Below are 27,379 nucleotides of genomic sequence, written 5' to 3'. Positions count from 1 at the left end.
GCTGAGCTGCCCCTCACGAGGTATTGTGGGAACTCTGAGAGATGGAGCCCAGACCAGCGTGGCCCCGGGCCCCCAGCCTCTCACACTCCCCCCACCAGCCCCGCGTCCCAGGCCCACAAGCAGACACGCAGCCCGCCGGAGCCTGTGAGCAGATGCAGGTTTATTATCGCACAGATTGCAGCGTCCTGAGCCCTCGCCCCAAACACCAAGAAACCTGGACAACGCCCCGGAGCCCAGGCCGGGAGCCTGGCCGCCCTCAGCAGCGCCGGCCCGCCCCGCGCTCCCTCGGAGTCCAGAGAAGCCCACGCAGAGGCGGAGCCTCGGGCCTGGCGGGCGGAGGATGGCGGTCCAGGCCCCAGCCACGCCGAGGGGCCCCGGGCTTAGCAGCACTTGTGAAGCTGGACAGAGGCCCAGGTACTGGGGGGGCAGGGAAAGCACACCCATCAGAAGGCACTTCAGGTCGCAGAGCTGGCCTGGGCGGCCGGGCCACCACGCCCAGGCCACGGCCCCCAGGCACAGAGGGAGCAGAGCAGCGGCCCCTCTGATCTCCTGGACGTCACTGTCGCCTCCTTCCTGCCTGGGGGCCTGGGACGGTCACCCCATCCGCCCGGGGGCAGCTTCTGCCTGCCCTCCGCGTCTGCCCATCCCGGCCCGCACAGGGCCAGAGGCCCGGGGGGCACCACACATCCGGGACGAGCTGCATGCAGACCTCTCCGCCCGCCCGCCGAGGGGCCGGCCATCGCACAGGCCCCTCCTCCCCCTGGGGGATGCGTGCGGTCAAGCAGCCGGTCTTCAGCACCGCCTGCACGTCTGCCCCGGGGGAGTCTGTCCGGGCTTCCAAAAGCTTCCATGTGCAGCGTCCCCTGAGCCTGCTGCGGGCCCTGGCGGGGGGAGCAGCCACACAAACTCGGCGGGCACCACGGCCGCTTGACCTCGCCAGCCCAGGCCCCGCACGGTGACCTCCGCAGAGCACGCCGGAAACGCTAAGTGCAACGCCAGCCTCGGGCTGACACACGGAGCACAGGGGCCCTCTTCCCGCCCCCGCGCCCTGGCCCCCGGGCCGGCAGCTGCCTAGCCGAAGGCTCCCGTCCCTCCCGCCGCCTCCTCCTCCGCTGGCCCGGAGGGAGGCTAGCTGGACAGGCGGCAGGAGGCAGGAGCACTGCGCCCTGGGCTGTTCAAACGGAGCATGTTTCCTCTACTGCCCTCCGGAGCCCGTGAGCAGGGACGGGTGGGTGCCGGGTGGGTCCGGGCCGCCGAGAGCGCCTCCCTGGCTGCCGGCCACCCGGGGGGCTGCCAGCCCAGCAGCCGGGGGACAAGTTAAAGCGGGGGAGGGGCGGCAAGAAGGGCCCGGGGATTTGGTATCAGGACTCCGGTTTGGTGAGTCCTCCCGACACACACAGAGCCCAGGGAGGGGGGCACCTAGGGACCAGGTGAGGCGGTGGAAGAGGATGAGGGACAGGAGCCGTCAGGGCTGTCCCTGCCCCCGGGCGAAGCTCAGGAGGGTTTCCAGCACGTTCTATCCCGCCGGGCACCTCCGTCGCCCACACGGGCGCCACGGGAGGCCCCCTTAGAAGTCCGCAGCGTGGCTGGGAGCTGGGACCGGGGCTCCGGGTCCAGAGTCCAGGCCTCCGCGGCCGCCCTGCCCAGCACTGCAGAGAGGCGGGCCTCTGTGTCCTCAGCAGGCACTCCGGGCTCTGCAAAGAGACAGCGAGAAGGTCAGGTGGGCCGAAACCGGTTTGGCTCAGTGGGTAGAGCGTCGGCCTGCAGACTGAAAGGTCCCGGGTTCGATTCCGGTCAAGGGCATGTGCCTTGGTTGCAGGCACATCCCCAGTGGGGGGTGTGCAGGAGGCAGCTGATCGATGTTTCTCTCTCATCGATGTTTCTAAATCTCTATTGCTCTCTCTTCCTCTCTGTAAAAAAATCAATAAAATATATTAAACACATTTTAAAAAAAAAAAAGGAGGAGGTCAGCTGAGAGTCGGAGGGAGGCTGCACGGAGGCTGGGCCAGGTTCAAAGCAGGGGTCAAGCCTCAGGCTTGATCTTCTCTGGGGCAAGACACCTGCCCCACAGCCCTGACTCGATGGGGTCAGACCAATTCGCTGTCCTCCGGATGCAGCCTCCGCTCATGTGCAGGTGCGGCCCCTTCGCTGGTTCCCGCTGCCCTTCCTCTCTCCTCCCGGCTGCCAGCGGGCTCCCCCGCCCCCTCCTTCGGGTCCCTGCAGCGCTCATTCCCAGCCCCTGTGGAACACAGCCTTTACCCCGGGCAGCGGCACTGCTGCTCCTGCTGTCATCGGCTGTGCACCTGGCGACAGGACGGGGCCTGAGACGGGTCCCAGCCCACACTAAGCTAGGACCTGGGAGAAGGGCCTTTGGTGGGGGCAGCAGGAGGCCCCCTGTCAGCGTCACCAAGCACGGGATTTGCCCTGGAAAGACTGGTCCTATCAGGAGAGCGATGCTGTCTGTCTTTTAGACACGTCAGCCTGAGACCCGTGAGGACCACCTAGCCTTTAGCCCAGCCCACGTCACCTCCTTCTCACGGGACCGTGCCCCGACCGCCCTCCCAGCTCCGTCACTGGGAGAAAACCAGTGGACGGGACCAACGGACGGACAGCAGGGTGTCAGCAAGGCTGGGGGCTGGGGGCTGGGGGCTGGGGGGTGAGAGAGGAGGCCCAGCCATCCGAGCTGAGCTCACTGCAGGCCTGTGAGAGCCTGGGGAGCCAGGGGCACAGCTGTGAGGCTTTTCCATGAGGAGCTGTACATGAAGGGTGTACTCCCACGGGCTCACCCCACGTCTCAGGACAGGAGGGAGTCCCTACTGTACCCCAGATCCCAGCCAAGCAGGTGGTCAGTGAATGCTGACCAAAGGGATGGGTACGGGGGAGAAGCCCCCGTGCTCACCTGACAGACCAGGTGCTCACACATGGGGAGCACATGAGTACGAGAGAGTGTGTGTGTGAGAGTGTGTGTGTGTGTGTGAGTGTGTGTGTGTGAGAGAGTGTGTGTGTGTGAGTGTGTGTGAGTGTGTATGCATGTGTGTGTGAGTGTGTATGTGTGTGAGTGTGTGTATGAGTATGTGTGAGTGTGTGTATGTATTGTGTGTGAGTGTGTGTATGTATGTATGTGTATGTATGCATGTGTATGTGTGTGAGGGTGTGTGTATGTGTGTGTATGTGTGTGTATGTGTGTGTGAGTGTGTGTATGTGTGTGAGTGTGTGTATGTATATGTGTGTATATGTGAGTGTATATGTGTGTATGTATGTGTGTGTGTGTATATGTGTGTATGTGAGTGTGTGTATGTGTGTGAGTGTGTGTATGTGTGTATGTGTGTGTGTATGTGAGTGTGTGTGTGTGTGTGTGTGTGAGTGTGTGTATGTGAGTGTGTGAGTGAGTGAGTGTGTGAGTGAGTAGGGCATGACCTATCAAACCCACACTCTCGACCCCTGCCTCCGGTGGGGTGGGCCTCCGTGCACCACAGGGGGAAGAAGGCCCAGGAGGCAGCAGGCGGTTCCCCAGCAGTTCCCACACCCGGCGCCCAGCACGCTCCGTGAGCCCCAGCCCCTCCTGGCCTCACCTGGCGGACGAGGGTCAGGTCAGCAGGTGGACGAACAGGATGGCCAGGCCGATGTTCAGCAGGATCACCATGCAGATGAGGACGGTGTTGGGGACCTGGGAGCCAGGGGGAGAGGCCGCCTGCGTCCCCGTGGCCTCTGAACCTCCCCTCCCTGCCCTCCCCGTCTCTGCGGGGCGGACAGGAAAGCGGGCGCCCTCCGAGGGGCCCTCCCGAGAGCACCCCGCCGCTCCCCGCCCTGTCCACAGCACCGGGACGGCAGGCCGTCAGAGCCGGAGGAATTCTCAGAAACAATGAGCCGAACCACTCAGGGTCCCGGACGGGCATGGACGTGTCCCAGCCCACGGCGGGCAGTGCTGGGCCTGGGGCCCGGGCATGTGGCCTCCCCCGGAGCCCTGGGGGCTGCACCCGTCCGTCCGTCCGTCCGTCCATCCCCGGAGCCTGCACCCGTCCGTCCGTCCGTCCGTCCCCGGAGCCTGCCCCTGCCGTTCCCACCCAGATCCCAGCCTCCTCCGTAAGGTGACCAGACGTCCCGCTTTTTAACCATTTGTCTCACGGCTTTTTAAAACGCCGGGAGACGTGGGACAAATTGTTAAAAATCAGGACTGTCCCGCCCAAAGCGGGGCGTCTGGTCACCTTAGTCCTCCGACAAGCCAGAAGGGCCGGAACCCACGCCCCAGGGGCCCCTCCTCCACCCCAGGAAGCCCTCCCTGCTACACCCTGTAGAAGAGGATCCCCCCCCCCCCCCCCCGGCTCTGCAGACGCACCCTCCCTCCCTGCTAGCTGCTCAGGCTCCCAGCTGCCCCAGGCTCCAAAGAACTGCCCCCCTGCTGACCCGATAAGGGCCCAAGGGCCAGGCCATCCGAAACCGGTGTGGCTCAGTGGATACAGCGTCGGCCTGCGGGCTGAAGGGTCCCGGGTTCGATTCCGATCAAGGGCATGTGCCTTGGTTGGGGACACATCCCCAGTGGGGGGGGTGCAGGAGGCAGCTGGTCGATGTCTCTCTCTCTCATCGATGTTTCTAGCTCTATCCCTCTCCCTTCATATATATATATATATATATATATATATATATATATTTATATTTATATTTATATATTTATTTATATATATATATAAGAGGCCAGGCCATCCTTTGCAGTGTCACAGGCTCCCACGTCTCACAGGGAGCAGGCTGTCCACGCCTGCTGGGTTCCCTGTCGCTATCCTGTGTCTCTTTCTCCCCGTCCCCCCCCAACACACACACACACACACACACACACACACACACACACACACACACAGCAAGCCGCCACCCTGGGGCCCCTGCCCGCGCTGGGCACCCGCAGGGAGCGCCTGGCCCGCAGCCCTCCGGCGGCGGCAGCAGCAGCAGCGGCGGCGGCCTCACCTCCTCCACCTCCGCGTCGGGCCCGGCCGCCTCCCGCCGGGCCTTCCTCCTGCCCCCGGCCTTGCTCAGCCCGCGGGCCTCCGTCCTGCGCGCCTTGGCCTTGGGCTCGCCCTTGGGCACGATGGGCTTGGGCTCCAGCCTGGCGGGGGGCGCGGGCGCGGGCGCGGGCTCCTGCGCGGCGGGCGCGGCGGGCGCGGCGGCCGGGGAGGGCGGCCCGGAGTCGGACCCCGAGGCCTCGGACCCGGGCTCGGGCTCCTCGGGGGGCGGCCCGGGCCCGGTGCGCACGGCGTAGCTGTGGTAGCCGCGGTACAGCGCCGCCTCGGGCTCGGGCCCCCGCGCGGGCGGCGCCTGCAGCGCCTCGATGGCCATGAGCTCGGGGCGCGCGGGGCGCGGGCGGCCGGGCGTGGCGGGCCGGCTGCCCCCCGCGTCCCGCTCGCCGTTCCAGGCGCCGGGGCCCGGGCCGTCCGTGGCCGCCGCCGCCGCCGCCGCCGCCCCCGGGCGGGGCCGCTTGGGCGGCGGGGGCGTCCCGGCCGGGGACGGGGCGCCGCCCTCGGGGGGCCGCCCCGGGGGGCCCCGGCCCGGCGGCGGCTCCAGCAGGCTCTCCGAGTTCTCCAGGATCTCCTGCAGCAGCCGGCGCTTCTGGTACTCCGGGCCTGCGGGGCGACACGGCCACGGGTTCGAGTCCCGGCCCCTCCCCCGGCGCCCAGGGCGAGCTGCTCCACCTCCCGGCCAGCGCCTACCCACCACCCACCTACCGTGTGCCCAGTATTTCCAAACACTAACCCCCCTGCTGGGTTCAGTGACTCTGTAGGTCCATGTTATGTATTCGCCTCTGTTTTACAGAGGAAGAAAGGGGGGCTTCGCCGAAACCGGTGTGGCTCAGTGGATAGAGCATCGGCCTGCAGACTGAAGGGTCCCAGGTTTGATTCCGGTCAAGGGCATGTGCCTTGGTTGCGGGCACATCCCCGGTGGGGAGGTGTGCAGGAGGCAGTTGATCAACGTCTCTCTCTCGTCGATGTTTCTAACTCTCTATCTCTCTCTCTTCTTCTCTATGAAAGGGGGGCTTGGAGGAGTGACACCACTTGCCCAAGGGCACCAGATGCCGAAGGGCAGAGCCAGGACGAGCATCCGGGAGTCTGGCTCCAGACTCCGTGCTCTTGCGGCCACACTGGTCTCTTTCCACCCCCTTCTCTGAAATATTGGCCTAATCAGGCCTATTTCATAATTACTAGGAAAAGGATTAATTAGATGCAGGGCCTGTCCCACGGGGACAGCGCTGGCCTCACCACCAGCCAGTGTCGCTCCCCCTGGGACCAGCAGGGGGAGCGCTGGGACCAGAAGCAGCTTAGCCTCGCAGGCACAGTGTCCCTGTTCCGGGCTCTTTTATCTCAGTTTACCCTTGGTCTCCTTGCTGCAGCCAGGGTAATGCTGAGAAAACAAATCTGATCAGGCCGCTCACCTTAAAACCCTTCATGCAGAGAACAACAATACCCCATGGGGGGGGGGGGGGTGGTTAGGGGGCTCCCGTCCCGTCACTCTCAGTACAAGGTCCGTGTCAGAGCCAGAAGGTCCTCCTTCCTCTTCAGGGAGAAGAGCCAGCCTGGAGCGGGGCCAGCCGGCAGCTGGGGCCTCTGATCCCCACCACAGTCTCAGCACGAGCCTGTGTCAGCCACCCCTGCCTGTCACACCCCACGGCTTCCAGGACTCACAGCCTATCGCGGACACAACTTGGGCGCCTCGGCTTTCCAGCGAAGCAAGAGGAACGTGTCCGCCCGTGGGGACCTCCCCGCGCCCGGGCCTGACGGTCCCCGCCTCGGCCGGCCTACCTGGCTGGTAGAAGTCCGGAGCCAGCTCCCTGGCCAGGCTGCGGGCAACGCTGCACTCCTGGTTGGCGGCCAGGGCGGCCTGCTCTGCGGCCTCAGCTTTGGCCTTGGCGTGGCTGGTCCTAGGAGACAACACGGCGGAAACTCAGCATCCTCCCCGAGAACCAGCCCTCTGTCCGTTCTCCCCGACTCACACAGACACCGTGGACAGAGCATCCATTCATCCATCCACCCAGGCCGTGAGGAATACTGATGGAGCCCTGTGGCCCAATCCTGTGCGTTCCCCAGGCCACTCCCTCTGCTTTCCGGGCGTACAGGTAGACATTTCCCAGCCTCCCTTGCAGCTAGGCATGGTCACGTGACTGAGTCTTAGCCAGTGCATTGTGGGAAGGAGTGATGTATGTGCTTTCCTGTCCTGGCCCATAAAAACATCTCCCGTGATTCCCTGCTTCATCTTTTTCCTCCTGTTGCTGGTGAAATGCAAAGGAGGCCCAGGCCCCAGAGCAGGGCTCTTGATCTTTTTTTGTGTCCAGACCCCTATGGTATCCGGTCACGCCTATGGACCCCCAAGAAGGGCGGCGGGGACAGCGAGCCAGGGAGGGGGAAGAGCTGTGCAGAGGCCTCAGAGGGGGTAAGAGCTCTGGGGAGCTGAACGGTCAAATCTGCGCTCGCGTGTGCAGGCGAGTTGATTCCTCCGCCAGGGGAGGCACCTGTGTCTCTGAATCGCAGCCTCCAGCACAGAATGGGGCCCCCGATGAGGGAGGTAAGTTTTACTAAGCTCCTACCACGTGCCAAGCCCTTTATGGTGTCCCTTTCGATCCTCAAAACCGCCCGGGAGGTAGTCTTGACTGTCCCTGCTTCGCAGGTGGGGAAACCGAGTCTCGGACGGGTATCCTGCCCCAGGATGCAAAATGACAGTGAACACACACAGTGTTTACTGTATGCCAAGGGCTTCCCAGAAATCCACTCATTTAGTTCCCCAACAGCGGCCTGTGGCCGGCGTTATCGCCATCACCCCCCGTTACAGAGGAGAAATCAGCACAGCCATGCTTTCCGGCTCTGGCCCACACCTCCAGGCCAGAGGGGGCAGAGGGAGGGTCTGAGCCAGGCGCGCCCGGAGCTAGTCTGTGTCCTGAACCACGGGCTGTGCGGAGTGGGGCCCGGCCGCGTGGCTCGGTTGGTTGAGCATCATCATCCCATGTACGAAGGCTTGGTTCCCGGTCAGGGCGCATGCTCAGTTTCCAGCTCAGTCCCTGGCACGGGGCCTGCAAGAGGCAGCCGGCAGCCGGTCAAGGTTTTGCTCTCACACTGATGTTTCTCTCTCACCCCCTCTCCCTTCCTCTATCTAACTCAATAAAAAAAATTTTTTTTTCTCCCTCTCCCCCTCCCTACGTGGAGTCTGTACTTGTTCTTCAGTAAATCACCACCTTTGCTATATATATATATATATATATATATATATATATATATATATATATATATATAACAAAAAACCAGTAAGTAGTGGAGTTCAAGCCCAGAGCTACCTGACCCCCAAGCCGCTGGCCTCCCCGCCCCCCAGGACGATGCTTACTGAAGGAGAGCACGTTTTACCGAGGGAAAGCGTACACAAATGCATGCGCCGTGCACATAGGCACAGGCAAGGGGGCAGCATGGGAACAGGCAAGCAGCCCTGGACGCCAGGTTTGGCTCTGCCAAGGCCGGGGCCAGGCTGACGCCAAAAGCCATCCACCCGGCTCTAAATGTAGGGGGATGCAAAAAAAAAAGAAAAAAAAAAATGGTAATCGAGATACATAATATTTTAATGAGATATTTTTAAAAGTCAAAATCCATGCAAAGAAAAGTCCTGGATGACTACGCTGTGGACAACTTAAATAAAGACCGGGCCAGACCCAGCACCTGCAGGCGCCCCCCGCTGTGGACAACTTAAATAAAGTCCGGGCCAGACCCAGCACCTGCAGGCGCCCCCCGCTGTGGACAATTTAAATAAAGTCCGGGCCAGACCCAGCACCTGCAGGCGCCCCCTCGCTCTCCTCACTCTGTCCCAGCACCCCTGGGACTCGAGGATCCTGGGTGTGTGGCTTCTGTGCCTCTCTGGTCTCAGTCTTTAGCTGTAGGGCAATAGTTCTCCTCCTGGAGGTGCTGGGCAACCGAGAGGCAGCGGATGGGAGTGTGAGAGCCCAGGACGGGCTGAGGGAGGGTGATGATGGCGATGATGGTGTTGTCAGTGGTGGTTGTGGTGGTGCAGGAGGAGGACGGTACAGGGGAGGAGGAGGAGGAGGAGGGTACAGGGGAGGAGGAGGAGGAGGAGGGTACAGGGGAGGAGGAGGAGGAGGACGGTACAGGGGAGGAGGAGGAGGAGGGTACAGGGGAGGAGGAGGAGGAGGGTAAAGGGGAGGAGGAGGAGGACGGAACAGGGGAGGAGGAGGAGGAGGGTACAGGGGAGGAGGAGGAGGAACAGGGGAGGAGGAGGAGAAGGAGACATTTGTGACACCAAAACTCACTGTGCTACATGCACATCCCAGGCTGTGCTACATGCACGTGCCAGCCGTGGGTATGTGTGATTCAAAGTTCTAAACTTTTCGGAGACATGTAAGTCCCTGGGAACCTGAAACCCCAGGTGGGGGGAGCAGGGAATGCTGGGCAAACCTTCCAACTGAGAAAATGCCCTTTTTTGGTAAAGTGAGCTGGGTGAGCCGGCTCTGGGGCTCTGGGGCTCTGGGGCTCTGCTGCAGGCTCCTTGGGCCCCTGGCAGCCTTCACACTGTGCCCTGGAGGACTCCCAGGTGGGCCGGGGGGGGGGGGGTCATCTGTGGACCCTGCACGGAGCCAGAGCGGGCAGCCACACTGCACACTCTGCCATGTCCCGCAGTCTGGCCGGCGATTCCTCCATCAGCCCCCTCGTCACTGCCCGAGATCTCTGATGTGGCTCCCCAGGGCCCAGCCTCCGAGCCAGAGGCCCAGCATCCTCCTGCACCCTCCCTCCTGCCCTCCTCCCAACACCCACGGCCACCCGTCACCACCTCTTGTCTCTACGGCTCTTGAATTTGCCTGTCTCTCCATTCCTCTGTCACTTCTTCTGCAAAGTACTTCTCCCCCCCTTTTCCCCCCATTATCTGCCCCCTCCCCCAGCCCGCATCCCTGCTCCGGGCTCGCTCCCTCCCACTGACTGCACGCAGAGGCCCTGGTGGGCGTGGTGAGCTGGCTTAAACCAGTCACCTGCTGCTTCAAATGTGTGCAAGGCTTCCCGTGGTGCTCAGCGGAAAGCCCTGATGGCTTAGCCGGCCTTCGGGCTCTCGCACCCTGGGCCAGAGACAGTCTTGATGGAGTGTGACTGGCAGCGCACAGTGGAGACAGGCTGTCACCCCAGGACCCTGCTTCTAGTTCAGTGCCTTGCAGTGTGGTGCACGCCCCCGCCCCCAGCCTCCTGGAGCTGGTTGGGAATGCAGATTCTCGAGCTCCACCCCAGACCGACTGGCTCGGAATGTGCGGGAGGCTGTGTGTGCGAAGCCCCGCAGGCGCTCCCGCTGCTCACGAACGTCTGAGAGGCACCTGCGGGGCAGACGGAGCGAAGTCCCTCTCCTTTCCGCAGTTCCAGCTGCTCACCCCTAGGGGCTGGGGGGGGGGGGGGGGATGTTTCTTTAAGTGCCAGGACCTCTCCCCGTCCTGCTGGACAAATGCAGGAACCATTTTTTTTTCTCTTTTTAAAAAAAAAATATATTTTATTGATTTCTTACAGAGAGGAAGAGAGAGTTAGAAACATTGATGGGAGAGAATCATCCATGAGCTGCCTCCTGCACACCCCCTACCAGGAACGTGCGCGCAACCAAGGCACCTGCCCCTGAAAGGAATCGAACCCCGGACCCTTCGGTCCCCAGGCCGACGCTCTATCCAGTGAGCCGCACCGGCTTTGGCAGGAACCACTTCTGCTGCTGGGACCGCGCGAGTCCGGGAGGGCGTCTCTGACACCGCGGGGCGCAGGGACGGAGCGTAACTGGGGCAGAGGGAGGGGCAGGGATCAGCCACTCTTCTTGGTTTCACCGGGATTATCTTTCCTCTCCCCGTCAGCAGGGTTAAAAATAAGGCCTGCGGTTGGGGGAGAGGGGCAGGGTCTGAGCCCCAGGGAACCCCTCCCGGAGCACCCACCCCTCCCTGCCTCCCGTCCAGGCCGGACCCCTCGAGGCCTGCCCCCCGCCGGCCTGCTGCCCAGCCGTCCCCCGGGCACCGGTGGCTTCTCTGGGCTCACCCCCACACCCCGCCTTCGCTCCTTGAATGCTAATCCCCTCCTTCCAACGCCCAGCCCTAAAGACCCGCCCAAGACCCTTGTGTGCGTGGATTCATTCATTCCATACAGCTTCACGGAGAACCGCCTGTGGCAGGCACTGTCCTGGGCCCTGTGGCCACACTAACCAACCAGGCATCGAAAAATCCCTGTGGCCGAAGCCGGTGTGGCTCAGTGGATAGGGCGTTGGCCTGCAGACTGGAAGGTCCCGGGTTCGATCCCGGTCAAGGGCATGTACCTTGGTTGCGGGCACATCCCCAGTGGGGGTTGTGCAGGAGGCAGCTGATCGATGATTCTCTCTCATCGATGTTTCTAGCTCTCTGTCCCTCTCCTTTCCTCTCTGTAAAAAATCAATAAAATATATATTTTTAAAAATCCCTGTAAAACTCCCATTCTTGTGCAGATCACAGTGGCAGGCTGAGCTGCCTGCTTTTATACCGCCTGTGAACTTGTAATGGTCTTTATATTTTTTAAACAGTTGGCGGTAAAAAACAAGAGGGTAATGAAAATTTCATATGACGTTCACACTGCAGTGTCCATATAAATAAAGTTTCACTGGGACACAGCCACACCCATCTGTTTATCTATTGTCTAGAGTTAAATAGTTCTATGGAGACTGTATGACTTGCCAAGTCAAAAATATTTATACTCTGGCCCAGCTGATGTTGCTCAGTGGTTAAGCATCAACCTACGATCCAGATCACAGTTCAATTCCTGGTCAGGGCACATATCCAGGTTTTGGGTTTGATCCCCAGTGGGGAGTGTGCAGGAGGCAGCCAATCAATAATTCTCTCTCATCATTGATGTATCTCTCTCTCTCTCTCTCTCTCTCTCTCTCTCTCTCTCCCTCCCTCCCTCCCTCCCTCCCTCCCTCTCCCTTCCTCTCTCTGAAATCAATACTAACATTTTAAAATCTGAAGGGAATATCCTGTTTAAGAAAAATTACAGTTCGGCCCTTGCAGAAAACTTTTGTCGACCCCTGTTCTCATGTATTTACTCAATGACTGCCTCTTCTTCTACCATTGTTAACCAGAGGCCCATGCACCAGTTTGTGCATGGGTGGGGTCCCTTTGCCTGGCTGGCAATTGGGGCCAATCAGGGCCATCTCGCCCAGCCCTGACTGAGGTCAATCAGGGCCGGTGATGGGGAGGGACCTAAGGAGGGACCCAGGGTTGACTCCAGGGAGTGTCTGCTCTCATCTCACCCAGTCCCGATCAGCTGGACCCAACAGCAAGCTAACCTACCAGTTGGAGCATCAGCCCCCTGGTGGTCAGTGCACATCATGGCCACTAGTCAGTCAACTTAGCATATTAGGCTTTTAGATAGATAGATAGATAGATAGATAGATAGATAATTATCTGTTCTTCCTGGAGCACTTTGCCTGGCTCTGTGCTATGGCTGCCTTTTCACATCTGGCCTCAGAGAGCTGGAGTCACTTTCTCCAGGTCACACAGCTACTAACTCTGGTCAGGTCTTCCCTGTCCTGGGACCAGGTGTGGAGAGGACTAGGATCCAGCCATGCAATCTCTCTGAAAATCAACGGATGAACAGGGGCATGGAGCCCGGCCTCGAGACCACATAGTGGAGTGGCTAAGGCGGGGCAGCTCTGGCCAGGTGGTTCTGCTTCTCGTATCCTCGGGCACGTCTGAGTCCCCTGAGCCCCAGTCTTCCGTCTGTAAAGTGGGGACAATAATAGCACCCACCGGGGGGAAATGCTATAAAAAATAAACGAACAGTCCTATGGCCCTTAGCACAGTGGCCAGGGCGGGATGTGCTACAGAGCTGCATGCAAATAAAGTACATAAGAAGCACATAACAATACGTGTTTTGGGGGAAGGAAGACTAAAGGAAAATCCTGAACGGACTCAATGCCACTGATTTGCTCGCTTTAAAATTAGAAAAAAGCCCTTCAGTACAAGTTGTCCGTGGTCGGTGTGGAGGCGATAATCTGCAGGCTGCAGAGGTGCCTGGCTGGGCCAGGGCTGCCAAGTGTCTTCCTGAGGTGGGATGCTTCAGATGCCACTGCCCGCCCCCCCCCCCTTCTCCCAAAATAGCCTCTCGCCCTGGCTCTGGCTGGCCATAGCCATTTCCCCGAACAACCGGGGTCAGATAAACCCGAGGAGGAGCCACAGCTGGGGTGTCTAGCCACCTGCCCAGAGCTCCCTGGGAGAAAGCACCTACCTGCCCAAGGATGCGGGCATGGGCCCAGTGAGACAGACAGGCCCTTCCTCCCCACCCCCACCCCTGGGCCCCATTTGGCAAATGTGTGCTAGGTCCCTGCCCAAAAGGCCCTCCCCAGAAGGGCTAAGGGCACAAGCTCAAGTTCAAATTGTGGCACCACCTGACCTTGCTTTCTTGGCCTCAGTTTTCTCAACTGTGAAATGGGTATAACAGCCATTTCACAAATTCACTAGACGTCTGAAATGAGATGACACGGAAGCACTTAGCATAAACTGAGCACTTCACAGATGCTGGCTATCATTACTATTGCAGTGTTTGTTATTATTATAGCGATGCTTACCAGCAATTCCCTTCCAAAATTCTACGGACTGCCAACGAGTTCAGATGCAAACATTGTCTCACGTTTCACCCACCTTGTGTCACATACCAGTACTTCATGCCTGTCTATTGTCAAATGATGGTCCGTGGGAAGCCGCCCATGGTCTTCACCAGCAGAAAGATGTGGACCAGAAGCTCGGAATGCTGGTGAGCCTTGAGCCCTAGCAAAGGTCAGAGCTGTGCACTGGACTCTTTAGATGAGACAACGGTAGCTAATAGTCATGTAAATCCTTACTCATAAGATAATCTGTTATTGGAAACTGCCTGCCTTTCCAGTAGGGCTAGGGGCATATCCTAAACTGAATAAAAGGATGGCAAGGCCTGAGCACAAGCTGAGTCCTTCCTCTTGCGTTGGGCTCCTGCCTGGCCCCCCAATATTTCCAAATTATTATTTCTTGTCTTGTGTCTGTCGTTTGTTCACAGCCCCTCTTCCATTGTCTGAACCCTGAGCCAGGTGGGACAGTGAACACTGAGGCAGACATGCATGGCTCCTTCTCTGGAAGGCCGTGGTCTGGTGGGAGAGGTAAGACAGCTGAGAAGATCTGAAAGCAGACCAGACAGAAGGCTACAGGGCAAGAGAAAGCCCAGCTGGTGGGTTACATGTTCCTCATTTGTATGTTGTTATTTTCATATAGTATAGACATATATAGTTTAAAATAGTAATATGGCTTCATCGTCAAAAAAAAAATTGGAAAGCTTAAAAGAAAAGTTGCTGTTACAATTCTGGCATTTCAAGGTGGCTATGAGCACAGCTGAGAACCTGTGGGTCACTTACATGGAGTCTCGGTGCTGTAATGTTTCACATCTGTAAAATGGGGACACGGATAGCCCCCACCTCCCAGGATGGCTTGAATTACAGAGCGAACTAAATGTACAGAAAGTATTTAAAACAGGGCCTGGCCCGTGGTAAGCTCTGGACTTACTATGGGCAAGTGTTTGAAAAATTTAGAAAGTGTGTGTGTGTGTGTGTGTGTGTGTGTGTGTGTGTGTGTGTTGGGGGAGTGGGGGGCATGGGTTCGGAGTCCGGGGTCGGGCTGTGGCGCCTCCTCAGGCACAGAGGAGAGCCTCCCAGTTGGAAGCCCGGCCTGAGACCCCAGGCCACCGCTCTCAGATCGCGTTTCATGGTGGCCCTTCTCCCTTTCTTAAAGAACGCCGGCCGGCTGGGCAGCCTCCTCCACGGATCCCGCCCCGGCCCGAGAGGGGGACGCAGAGCAACCGCGCTGCTGTTTACCGAGTGTCCAGGGCGTGGCCGACACCTGACCGTGCGGCCCCGAAGATGCCCAGGCCCCAGCCCCTGGAACCTGTGAGTGCGGCCCCATACGGCAGAGGAGGCGGGCAGGTGTGATTGGGCGAGGATCGGGAGGCGCGGGGATCGGCCCGGATTACGCGGGCAGGCCCGGGGTACCCACAGCGCCCTTGAAGAGGGCGGTGGACGGAGGTGTGACAGCTTGCGGGAAAGCGGGTGAGGATGGAAGCAGAAACTGGGGCGGTGAGCTTGGAAGATGGAGGGAGGGGGCGCGAGCCAGGGACCGGGGGCTGAAAGAATTGGGTTCCCGCCAGAGCCTCCGGAGGACCAGCCCTGCCAGCACCTCGATGTCAGCCTGGCGACACCGACTGCGGACTCCTGGCCTCCGGAACCGGCAGAAATAATACATTCTGTCATCGTGAGCCTCCCAATGTGTGGCCGTTGCTTATGGGAACAACAGGATGGGTCTCCTGTCATCCTCAAGACAGCCCCCTCTACGGGGAGGACTGGAGGCTCAGAAAACCCTTTGCTCGAGGCTCACAGCCGGGAAGTGCCGGAGCCAGCCGGACCTCAAAGCCAGGCCTGTCTGGTCCCAAAGCCGCGGCTGACTCACGGCTTTGCCAGGCGGCTTCGGTTCCAGCCGCTCTCCAGAGGGCCCGTCAGCTGGGGCAGGCCTCACTCTACATCCCCAGCCTTCGTCCTGACCGCCTGAGCGGGAGGGCCCCGGGCTGGACCACCAGCCCTGATGCCTCACTCCGCTGAAGAAAGGCCAGTCCATCACCTGTGACCGAGGTGGGCTGCACTCGGGCAAACCCTAAGGATATTACCAAACCCTAAGGTCACTAAGCAGACAGGAGAACGAGGCTCCGAGAGGCAGCATGGCGAAGGGCGGCCACATGTCAGGCAGTGTGAGGGCTGGAGCTGGGCCCCAGGCCCCGGTTTGGTCCCAAGCCCGCATCCGCTGGCGTGCAATGGGCCTCAGGGGGCATTCCAGCCTCACCCTGCCGCCCTGCAGGGAGAGGGCACGACCGGGGTTAAGACTAGGGTTTCCTGAGCGGGTCCTGCTCTGTCTGAAGTTCTTATACTTTCCTGGAGCTGGAGGGCTGGGCTGAAATGTGGGCATTGGGGTGATATTGAAAATATCCAGCAGCCAAAACCGGTTTGGCTCGGTGGACAGAGCGTCGGGCTGCGGACTGAAGGGTCCCGGGTTCGATTCTGGTCAAGGGCATGTATCTTGGTTGCGAGCACATCCCCGATGGGGGGTGTGCAGGAGGCAGCTGGTCAATGATTCTCTCTCATCGGTGTTTCTAACTCTCTATCCCTCTCCCTTCCACTCTGTAAAAAATTAATAAAATATATTAAATATTTATTACACACACACACACACACACACACACACACACACACACATATATATATATATATATATATATATATATATATCCAGCAGCTGCTACGGTGTTGGGGGGCAGGGGGCCACCAACCAATGGGAATGGTGTGGAGGCCCCCTGCTGGCCGTGTGGTTCATTAGGTGCTGAGTCCTGGGGAGGTCAAGGTCCCGGGCAAGAGGCCCGGTGAGCAGGGCGGTGACGGGGTGGCTGGAGCGCTGAGGGGGCTCAAGGCAGCTGCTGACTACAAACCGATTCAAACTGGGGTATTTCGGGCTTCTAACAGCTGGCGTGGCGGGACTGGAATGCCCCGCTGAATGCTAACTCTGGATGTACATTTCCTTCTTATCCCCCATCTGGTCCCGGAAGCCTTTCCCAGAGGCCACGCCCAGGACATTTGAACTTGATCTTCTGTCCTTCCCCGTGCCTGAAGGGCAACATGAAAAGGTACATACGACTTCATGACCCAGCTCCTGCCAAACCCGGCCCTCCAGACGGTCAGAAAACAGTTCTTCCCGTGTGCCCCGCTGCTGACACCACTGGGGCTTCTACACGTGATCTTTCCTCCCCGGGAAATCCTGTCCCCAGCCTCATCCTTGGGTGAACAACTCCTATTCATCCTTCAAAACCCTTCCTGGGGAAAGCTCACCTTGACAGCCAGCTCTCTGCTCTTGCAGTTCCCTGCCCTTGGCTGCCAGGTCACTTTGTCTCCCGCTGTGAGGCCCGCAAAAAGCAGAAGCCTCTGCCGAAACCGGTTTGGCTCAGTGGATAGAGGGTCAGCCTGCGGACTGAAAGGTCGCAGGTTCAATTCCGGTCAAGGGCATGTATCTTGGTTGCTGGCACATCCCAGGTAGGGGGTGTGCAGGAGGCAGCTGGTAGATGATTCTCTCTCATCGATGTTTCTAGCTCTATCCCTCTCCCTTCCTCTCTGTAAAAATCAATAAAAATATATTAAAATAAAAATAAAAAAAAAAAGCAGAAGCAGAAGCCTCATTGTTGTGCCCCTTCCGGCCTCTTGCTTTGGAAGCCGGGCGGCCTCAGGGGGCCTTGGAGTGGCCAGAGGGCCACGGCTGTCACTGCGCTCCACGGGGGACGGAGCCTGCTGCGGGACGGCCTCGCCTTTCGCCCACTCTGCTCCTCAGGTCCAGTCCAGCCGGGAGGATGCTGAATTCCCTGGGGCCCATCCTCCTCCGCCTCCTCCTCATCATCATCAATAGGCAATAGCTGTCCAGTGTATAATGCTAAGACATTTGCCTGTTTGATCTCAGTTGGTCCCCACGATATTCTCTAAGGCAGATATCACCATCCATTCCCAATGCACAGAGGAGGGAACCTAAGAGTGAACAGGGTACGTGACTCATCCAACTCACACAGCCCGTGAAGGGAGAAAGCCAGGCATCCCAGTGAAACGAAAGAGAAGTAAGAAGACGGAAGCACTGTTCGGTGTTGGAGTCAGACAACCTGGTTTCAAACCTCAGCTCCCCTCCTTCCAAGCTGCATGACCTCTGGCGAGTCACGGAACTTCTGCAAGTCTCAGTTTCCTTACCAGTAAAATGGGTTAACAGCACTTCGTTGCCACTAGGATTAGTATGAGGATCTGCGGGAAGCATGTAGGTATTGGATCGTGACCAGTATCTACAAAGCACCTACTGTGTGCCAGGTCCGGGCAGGAGAAACTCACCTCAGGGAGCTTCAGAGACTAGCCTGAGAGGCGCACTGCACAGAGTAGGTACACCCCATCAACGGTAGCTGCTGTTCCTATCATTATTACTTAGAGAGGAAATTTTCCCTCCCACCCTGGAGAGCCTGCGGCGCTGGCGAGCAGAGTTGGCTTAGGGCTGCACCCCCCACTTCACCCCACCCCGCTCAGGGATCCGGCCTGCGATGGCATCCCACAGGCGGAGTCAGCAGGCATCTCCTGCCTAAATAAGGACAAGGCGCCCAGGAGAGCTTTCTCTGAGCCCCGAGGAATGTGACAGCTGAGCCCTCCCCGCCCGGCCACAGCCACCTCCGCCTTCCGGCCTCTCCCAGGTGGGACTCCGCCGCGAAATTCCAGCTCTTCCCAGAGCAGCCCCAGCATCCCGACCCCTCTCATCCCGCTCCAGGCCGCTCTGACAGCCGATAGGGGCCCTGGGAAGGAATGCCAGGCAGCTACCTACCTCTACTCCTGGGGGCTGGCAGCTGGCTGCCACAGGGAGGGGCCGGCCCAGCCTGGAGAGCACACACCCCTGGGTGGAGAAAGCATTCCCAAGGATTCTCTGTGGCCCCAGGAGCTGTGCCAAGCATGAGGTCTCCAGAGGAGGTCCTGACCCCCGCCCGCCGCTATCTTCCTGTCACAGAACCACGGCGCAGCAGTCCGGGGAGGGGAGACAGGGCACACAGCGAGCCCAAGCACAGGGGAGGGGAGGCCTCGGAGAGAAGTCCTCGCTGAGACTGTGGCTGAGCGAGAGAACTCGGGCACCAGATGACCTGGGTTCAAATCCTAGCCCTGCTTCTTCCTGGCTGTGCGACCGTAAGCTGGTTACTGTACTGCCCTGGGCCTCCGTTTCCTGTCGGTGAAATGGGAGGACAGCAGCACCGACCTCACAGGTTAGCGAATTGAGAGAATCGGAGTTCGCAAAGTGCTCAGAGCAGAAAGAGGACTTCTGTCCTCGGGCTCTGTTTGGAGTTTTTCATTCACACCCAGGCACCGGAGGGTGAAAGGCCGGTTAGCAATATCGAGCAGGAACCAGGGCACGTGGGCATGGGGTCCTCCCAGCCCCGGCCACACAGCGGTGCCAGCTGAGGCTGGAGATCAGCGACTGTGTCTGCCTCTTCTGCGGCCCCGTAGCTAGGAGCACTCTGCCCCACATCCTCGTAGTGGGTACACAGGGGCTGTTGTTGAGGTTTGTTTCTTTTCACAGATACTACCTTCGTATCTCCCCCCAAAATAAATAAATAATGCTCACCACGAAGAATTTCAGACCGAGACTTGAGCTCGAGGCCAAGGAAAAGTCACAGATGTTCATGCATGAATGAAGCAGCATCTACTGAGCTCTTCGTGTGGGTCTGTCCAAGCCCTGGGACGGCAGATGGTGGAGAAGGGAAAGAGGTGGCTAAGGTAGGGGTGTCGAACTCAATCAGAGAAGGGGCCAAAATCTAAAATCCAGCCTAAATCGCAGGCCGAATGGTTTACTGAACAGTCATAAACTGTCATTGTGATGGAAACGCAGCGGAGTGCAGTGATGACAGCGCGGTGCGGGCCACATTGCAAGGCCTGGCGGGACGGATTTGGCCCGCGGGCCTTGTGTTTGACACATGTGGGCTAAGGGAACAAAATAGAGGAGGAGAGGGTTCCGTTCCTGGTGACCAACCGTGGCTGGCTGGAGAAAGAGGAAGGATCTGGGCCGGGCCAGAGACAGAGAAAAGACACTATGGTGGAGGGGCCCGGTCTCGAGGGGGCCTGAGGGATGCATCAATGGGAACAGACCAGATGGGCAGAGGGCACCGTGGGGAAGGGCATAGCGAACAGCCTGAGCAAAGGCAGAGAAGTGGGCAGACGGGGGCCTGTGGGCAGGGCAGGGCACGTCACAACGGCTAGGAATCAGACGCCGGGGTCCCAGTCCCATCGCCACCCTTGTTGCACCAGCTGACCTCTGGTAAGTCATGGGACTCTACTTCTCCTCACTTCCTGCGGCAGCACAATGGAGCTAATAATACCATAGCTGCTCGGACAGCAAGCGAACTGGTGCCTGTGACATTCTGCTCAGTGGGGGCATGTTGCAAATGTGAAACGGGTGGGCTACACAGAACGGGTTTCTGTCTGTTTTGTTCCTGGATGAATCCCCAGCCCCTAGAACCATATCTGGGCCATCGTAGGTGTTTAATAAAAATGTGCTGGCCGAAACCGGTTTGGCTCAGTGGATAGAGTGTCGGCCTGTGGACTGAAAGGTCCCAGGTTTGATTCCGGTCAAGGGCATGTGCCTTGGTTGCGGACACACCCCCAGTAAGGGGTGTGCAAGAGGCAGCTGATCGATGATTCTCTCTCATCGATGTTTCTAACTCTCTATCCCTCTCCCTTCCTCTCTGTAAAAAATCACTAAAATATATTTAAAAATTAAAAAAAAAATTTTTTTTAATGTGCTGAATGAATGAACAGCAGCCGTTACTATTACCATAGTTACTATGCAGTGATAGGCCTGGTGTGGTGGGAGCAGAGGAAAATAAAGGAGACCCTTTGACAGATGAGGAAGCAGGTCTTACTGCCATCAAGTCACAGACCAGGAACTGGCTCCCTGGCCGGATCTCCAGCCCCATCTCCTTCCGTCCTTTCTCCTGCCTGCCTTCTATACGCCTCTCCTAGGTGCCTGCCTACCGAGGAAAGCACATAACAATGCAATAGGGCTAGAAAGAAAGTCGGGATCAGAATTCTGGCCATGGGAGCTTATAGTCAAGCAGAGAGGATCTGTAAGAAAACAATCCCGTTCGGAACGTGCAGCTTCTAGAACAGGGAGCCCAGTGGGGAAAGGAAGCTGGCGAGCTTCCCTGCAGAAGAGACCTCTCTGAGCTACAGCTGGAAGCAGAATGGACACACAGAACTCAAGCCAGGAGCTGAGGGGTGCTGGAGCTGCTCAGGAAAGCCCGGCTTGCCAAGAGAGCAGCATTAGCATGTGTCTTCCCAGCTTTGCAGTCAGTGGCTGTGCCCTGAGAGCTTGCCATCAGCCACAGTGGCAGTATTTACACCACGGAAATTGGCAAACCCCAGGAAGCAGGGTTCTCTACACACACACGCCCATCCCCTCTACGGGCTATTTAATAAGCCTTCGCCATGCTGGTCCCTCTGCCTGCTCTTCCAGGGCTGCCTCGGCCTCCGTTGGGGCTGAAGTCATCTCCCAGAGAAGCCACGGGCTCCGTAGCTGCGCATGGCTGGGGCATGGGAAAGGCCAGGCAAGGAGGCAGATCTGGGACAGCTGTTTTCCCAAGGGCGAGGCAGAGAGCTCAGTGCCCCAGGAAACGGAGGCCCTCAAAGGGTCGGACCTGCCCAAGGTCATTCAGCAGTCAGCTTCGGGCCTTCTCACCCTCCCGCACGGTGGAAAGTGTGAATGAAAGGAGCCACATGCTCACCTGACAGCTCAGAGACCTAAAATATCCACAAAAGATGGTTTGAAAATTAAATATCTAACGACAAACAGGTTATAGTGGGTAGTCATGTCCTAGGCCGATATTCTTCCTGACAAAGATCAGCTTAGATCTTCTTTCCTGAGCCCATTTGCCTTTTTGCCTCTAAGATAACATATCTGTGAGATGTCTGTGTAACTTGTAACTGTCCTTTTTCCGGAGGCCCTGGGGCACAACCAGATGTGGTGGGCGCCAGGACATTTACCTCAAATTCTTTCTTTATCGTGTTAATTGTTCCTGCACCCACCTAAGTACGAGTCCATCATTTTACTTTTTATCCAGTCCCAGGGGTTTCCCACCGCTTTGCTTTCTCCCACCTCCTTAATCCATCACCAATGGATTTCATGTAACCCACCTATGTCCCTCCTTTGGTTGCAATGTATAAATAGAAATGTAACCCGCCATTCTCCGAAGCATTATCTCAATCCATTGAGGTTCTGCTTCCCGGCATATGTCCACAGTTTGGCTCAAGTAAACTCACAAAATTCTTTACAGATTTCAATGGTTTTTTCATTAACAAGAGGAAGATCAAGAAGGACAGCCACTACAGAGGGCCTTTGACCAGTAACTGCACTTCAGGGAAGTTATCCTAGAAATATACTAGTCCATGGGTGAAATGATGCATCTACAGCTTTTCTATAACAGCTGCATTCTGGAAACGAACCAAGCAATCCTGCTCAGCAACAGGGGCCCGAATCAATACATTATATATATATAACGGAACACGATGCAGGTGTTAAAAACTGGTGATGCTCTACATTTGGAAAGATGTGGAAAGATCTCTGATGTATACACAGCGAAGAGAAAATGGCAAGATTCAGAACTGTACACTTAGCACTCGACCTTTTCTGTAAGAAAGAGGAAAACTGGCATCTCAGCATGCATTTGCTCATTGCAGGTGGAACTGTATGAAGTCTACATTTTGGAAGTCAGACACCGTCAGATATGAACAGGTTCCTAAGTTCCACCGTAAGACAGGCAACAAGTACCCTCGGAAGGGAAGACACTGCAAACAGTGGCTGCCCTGGGGGTGAGGAGGTGGCACAGGGGAGGGCAGGATGGGGAGACAGACTTGGGATTTGTGTAGCTGGGGTTTGGAACCCTGTGGACGAGTAACCTATGAACAGATCAAGAAAGAAGCCATTAGGGCTCCAGGCGGCTTCTCGGCCGCACACTGCTTGTCTCCGCTTCCACCCAGGGCGGGGCAGGGAGAAGTCTGCAGTCTGTGAGCCTCTGACAGGCCCACTAGAAGGCCCCCTGTGCGCGTTCCTGACCCTCCACCAGGGGGGTCAGGGCTCAGCGACTCCCCAGCCCCCATCCTGGCCAGGCTCCCGGCAAAGCCACAGTCACCCCCTGTGGGGCCACGGTTTTGGCAGCGGGCAGCCGTGACCTTGCGGTAGCACCAGCTCCCCAGGCAGGGTTTCACGGGCCTGGCTGATGGGGACGGCACTTCAGCGGTAATGTGAGAGCACGCGTGTGGCCCGGCAGCTCTGGAGGATCCCCATGGCAGCCTTTTCTCATCAGCAGATCAGAGAGGCGGCTCCTGGGACCCACCCAGTCCCACCCACACCCTCCTCCATGGCAGGAGAGGGGCTCTCCGGGGAGGACTGCAGGGATTGTGGAGACACGGCGGCGATCCCAGCAGTTTTCAGCTGATCTGGGCTCTCTGGTTCTGCATTCAACGCCAGAAGGATCCGGTGAAGCAAGGGCAGTGGTAGTTATAATTATAAAATGGCGTCCGCCACCACTGAGCAGTCAATTACCACGCGCCAGGCGAAGTGGCTAGTCCCTCACGTGGGTTATCTCACTTTCCCTCACACCCTCCGCAGTAAGGACCACACTGATTCCAGCCACATGGCACCTGCTGGGAAACAGGCTCAGGAAACTGAGGCTCGGGAGAGCAACTCGCAGAAGGATCCAGTGGTTTCCCACCCCCACCTCTGCTCTCGGTCACCAAACCTGTGCCCCTGTTTCTCCACTTGGAAGACGGAGGAAGTGGGCAGACGTGAACAGGGAACCGAGGGAAGGCCTGGAGAAGTGGAGATCAGGGAAGACGCTTGGGGCTGCTAAGGTCACACTCTTCACGTCTCTGAGGGCTGTCTCTGCAGACACCGCTAGCTGCACGCGAGCACCCATCCTCCCCCTTCATCCCCACTAACAGCCTCGTCTTGTTCCAGAAAGCGATGTGTCAGCTGAAAACATTCACCTCCCGGACGCCCTGCCTCAGAGGAAGGCCCTGTGATCCACTCTGGAGAAGGAGGTACAGACCCGGGTGGGCGTTACTTCCCCTGAAGAGACATTCTGCATTTCCACCCCTGCCCTGGAATGCAGGGGTGAAGCTAGGGGTACAGGGGCCATCTCTGGGTGAAAGACCAGAAGCCACACTCCCAGGAGAGCAGGAGGTGGAGTTGGGTCCCTGGAGCCGCCCCTCTGATCTTCTGATGAGAAGAAATCCCAGCGGACAAGACACTGCAGGCAGGTTCTGTTCCCTGCCGCTACTGACCAGTTCTAAGGACCCAGACCCGGGGGGCAGAACGGGGACCAACGTTTAGAAGCTACAAAGAGGCAGAACGTCCTTCTGGTTTTAGCAAACCCAGCAGCAGAGCCGTCCGAAGCCGGCCTGGGCCGTCTCGGGAGGTGGTGAGTTTCCGTGCCCGGAGACGGAAGAGCACTGATCGCAGGGCTGTGCTGGCAGGGAGGCTGGGAAAGGCATTCGGACATTGTCTGGGGCCGGACCAAATGGCCTTGCGTGCTTCAATCATTCCCACTTTGGGAGGTGAGGAAAGGACCCCAGGATGGGTGCCCAGTTATGCGTGGGCCAGGCTGCTGCCTGCCATGAATGGCCGCAGGGCCCTGATGAGGCGTGTCCCCGCAGACTTTGAGCGATGAGGGAAACGTCTGCTAGCGTGTCTGTGAAGTCCGAGCACTTGACCTGTGGCTACTGCAACTCCAGAATGGAACTCTTAATGTCTTTCATTTCCATTAATTTCCATTTAAATTGCCCCATGTGGCTAACGGCTCCATACTAGCCTAGTGATCTGTTCCTGCCACCCCCCCCCACACACACACACACTCTCTCTCTCTCTCTCTCTCTCTCTCTCTCTCTCTCTCTCTCTCTCTCGCCTCTTGTGGTCTTGCCCTCCTCTCTCGGCCCACATCAAACATGCCGGCCTCCTGGCTGTCCCTGGAACATGCCAGCCTGAGGCCACCTTGGAGCTGTCTCCTGGTTCTGCCCTCTGTGGGGCTGCTCTTCCCCCAGACATCCCCTCGGCTCACTCTTCCCCCTCCTCATGTCACTTCCTCAAGGAGGCCACTTATTCCAAGAGGCAACATGCAGCCCTCGTCAGGTAGCTCAGTTGGTTAGAGTGTCACTCTGATACGCCAAGGTTGTGGGTTCGATCCTCGGTCAAGGCACATTCAAGAATCAACTAATGAATGCATAAATAAGTGGAATGACAAATCAAAGTTTCTCTCTCTCTCTCTCTCTCACGCAAATCAATAAATTTAAAAAAATAAAGAGATGCCCAAGCCAGTTTAGCTCAGTAGATAGAGCATCTGCCTGCTGACTGAAGGGTTCCTGGTTCAATTCCTGTCAGAGGCATGTACCTTGGTTACGGGCACATTCCTGGTGGGGGGTATACAGGAGGCAGATGCAACATCTCTTTCATTGATGATTCTAACTCTCCATCCCTCTCCCTTCCTCTCTGTAAAAAATCAATTAAAAATGTATTTTTTTAAAAAAATAAGTAAATAAACAAACAGGCAACGTGCTCGGCCATTTATGATGTCTGCTATGTTACCTCCCCAAACAGAATGTAAACTCCGCCTAGGTCAGGACCTTTAGGTTTTCTTCCCGAAGAGCCTGGAACACGCCTTAGCATGCTGTCGGTGCGCACCAAGTGTTTGCTGGCTGTGTCTGAGGCGTAAGTGAGTCCAATGGAAGGCGCCTCCATGTGCGGTGGCTGAGACCTAACACCAGTCACCCAGCATGCTTCCTGAGCCTCACGCACGTGTGGGTGCTGGCACCCAGCAGTGAGCAGGCACACAAGGTCCCCCTCCTCATTAGTGCACAGCCGGACAGGCTAACAGAGTCAGTGCGGGCCGTGGGGGAGGCGGCGGGGGAGGTGGAGGTGGGAGTGCCGGGCACATGTAACACAGGGGCCCAGACCGGATGGGGCGCAGGGTCCCTGAGGAACACCTGAGCTGGCCGAGGCCTGATGAACAGACGGCGTTGGCAGGGTAGAGAGCCAGGAAAGAGCCTCTCAGGCAAACGGACGGTGTGTGCAGAGGACCACGGGCAGGAAGGAAAACGGTCCTTTGATGGGACCGTGGCCCGAGCTTCTTCCCCGGGCACTTCCTGTCCCAGGAAACTCTCCACTCTGTGCCCACAGCCTGCTCTGATGCTGGGCGAGGCCCCGAGAACAAGCATATCTCTGAGCCCCGGGGGTCACACGCCTCCCGGAGAAATCTCCCGTGAATGGGGGGCTGGAGCCGATGGGTAATGCTTTGCCCACCCAACCCCACCCCACAGGTGCGCCCTCTGGAGGTGCTGTGTGTGCGGTCCCGGCCTCTGGCCTTCGGTGACCTCTCAATAACAGACATTTATATTGGCTTTTCCTTCTTCCCGGGTCACTCTGCCAGCTCCCTTCCTCTCCACCCCTCCTTCCGGCATCACCTCCCGCTCAACTCACCTGCACCCAAATCCTTGTCGCAGCTCTGCTTTCAGGGAAATCCAGCCCAAAGACCCATGAAAGCTCTGCTCCCGGGCATGGCATGGCCAGGCCCACGTTCTGGAAAGCTCTCTCCGGCTGCTGTGAGGAGCAGAGCACCCGCAGGAGGAGGGGCCCGGACAGGGGTGTGGCGAGAGGGGCTGGGGGCAGGAGAGAGCAGTGAGGGGCACGTTGTTCCCCTCCGGACCAGAGGCCGGGGGTGCCGTGCACGCCTGGCCCGGGGCCTCCCTGGCTGTGACTACAGCCTCGCCAAGCTCCGTCCCTCCGGCCAGCCTGGCTCCGGAGAGAGACCTGTGGCAGGGGGCTATTTTTGGAGAGCTGGGTGTTTACTTGAAGGACTGAAGACCGGGCTTTATTTTTAACTCCTCTCTCAATGGCACCGGCTCGCTGGTATGAACGTAGGAAGTCCAGTGGAAGTCAGACCGGGCTTTGGGAAGCCAGGGGCACAAGAGGGATGGCCCTGCGGGGAGATGAGGCACGGAGGGAGAGCCTGCTGGCCTCTCTGAGCTGCTGGGTCTCGGGGTAAGAAGAATGATGGGAACACTGGCCACGGCCTCTCCGTATCCAGCACGCACTGAGCGTCCAGACCACGCAGAGTCCTCTACACACACCGTCTCATCCAGTCCTTCCCACGATCTAGGAGGCAGGCTGTTACTGCCCCGTTCTATCGAGGAGGAGAGTGAGGCTCCGAGGGGACCAAGGACACACAGCCAGCGAGCAACAGAGCGGGGTCTGTACCTCACTTTCTCCACCTCCCCGGCCTGCGATCTCAACAGCTCTGGCATGCAAATAAGTATGGACCAGCGCCGAGGTCCAGGCAGGAGAGTCACCTTCCCTTCCAACGGGGAATGTGAAGCCTGGCTGTGCCAGTTAAGGTGGGATTTGGGGCTAGTTTCCTCATCTGTGCAATGGGTTAAAGTAACACATGGCCCCTCCCTCGTGAGGATCACATGCAATGATGCACCACAGGGAAGTGGCACGGAGCCTGGCACTCGGCAGTGAGAACGGGGCATTGAGCTGTGCCAGGCATTGTCCGAAGCCCTGGATCCTCTCATATGCCCAACGAGGCAGGTTCTTGTGTGACCGCCATCTTTGGGATGAAGAAATGGAGGTACAGAAAGTCACTTCCAGCAAGTGTCCAGGACTGGGACGAACCCAGGCAGCATGGCCCCGAGTCTGAGCCCTCAAGCCTATACCCTGCGGCAGCCCCTGCCCTTCTCCTTGTGACTGTTAGTCTTA

At 58.2% G+C, this 27,379-nt stretch overlaps 1 protein-coding gene across 1 annotated transcript in view; it reads right to left on the bottom strand.

The window, feature by feature from the left end:
* Positions 1–1,559: 1,559 nt before the first annotated feature.
* The window catches only part of JPH2 (junctophilin 2), a 62,418-nt gene continuing 36,598 nt past the window's right edge, over positions 1,560–27,379 (bottom strand). Inside the window, exons 3-6 of the mRNA XM_036419024.2 lie at positions 6,783–6,901; positions 4,957–5,609; positions 3,573–3,667; positions 1,560–1,694 (exon numbers count right to left, since the gene is read on the bottom strand). Of these exons, the coding sequence (XP_036274917.1) occupies positions 3,587–3,667; positions 4,957–5,609; positions 6,783–6,901 (853 nt within the window). The 3' untranslated portion in view covers positions 1,560–1,694; positions 3,573–3,586. The remainder of the gene's footprint in view (positions 1,695–3,572; positions 3,668–4,956; positions 5,610–6,782; positions 6,902–27,379) is intronic.

This window comes from Pipistrellus kuhlii, unplaced genomic scaffold, assembly GCF_014108245.1.
Source record: "Pipistrellus kuhlii isolate mPipKuh1 unplaced genomic scaffold, mPipKuh1.p scaffold_m20_p_6, whole genome shotgun sequence".
Classification (NCBI taxonomy): Eukaryota; Metazoa; Chordata; class Mammalia; order Chiroptera; family Vespertilionidae; genus Pipistrellus; species Pipistrellus kuhlii.
Note: the sequence above shows the minus strand (reverse complement) of the source record. Positions and strands in the feature narration are given on the sequence as shown.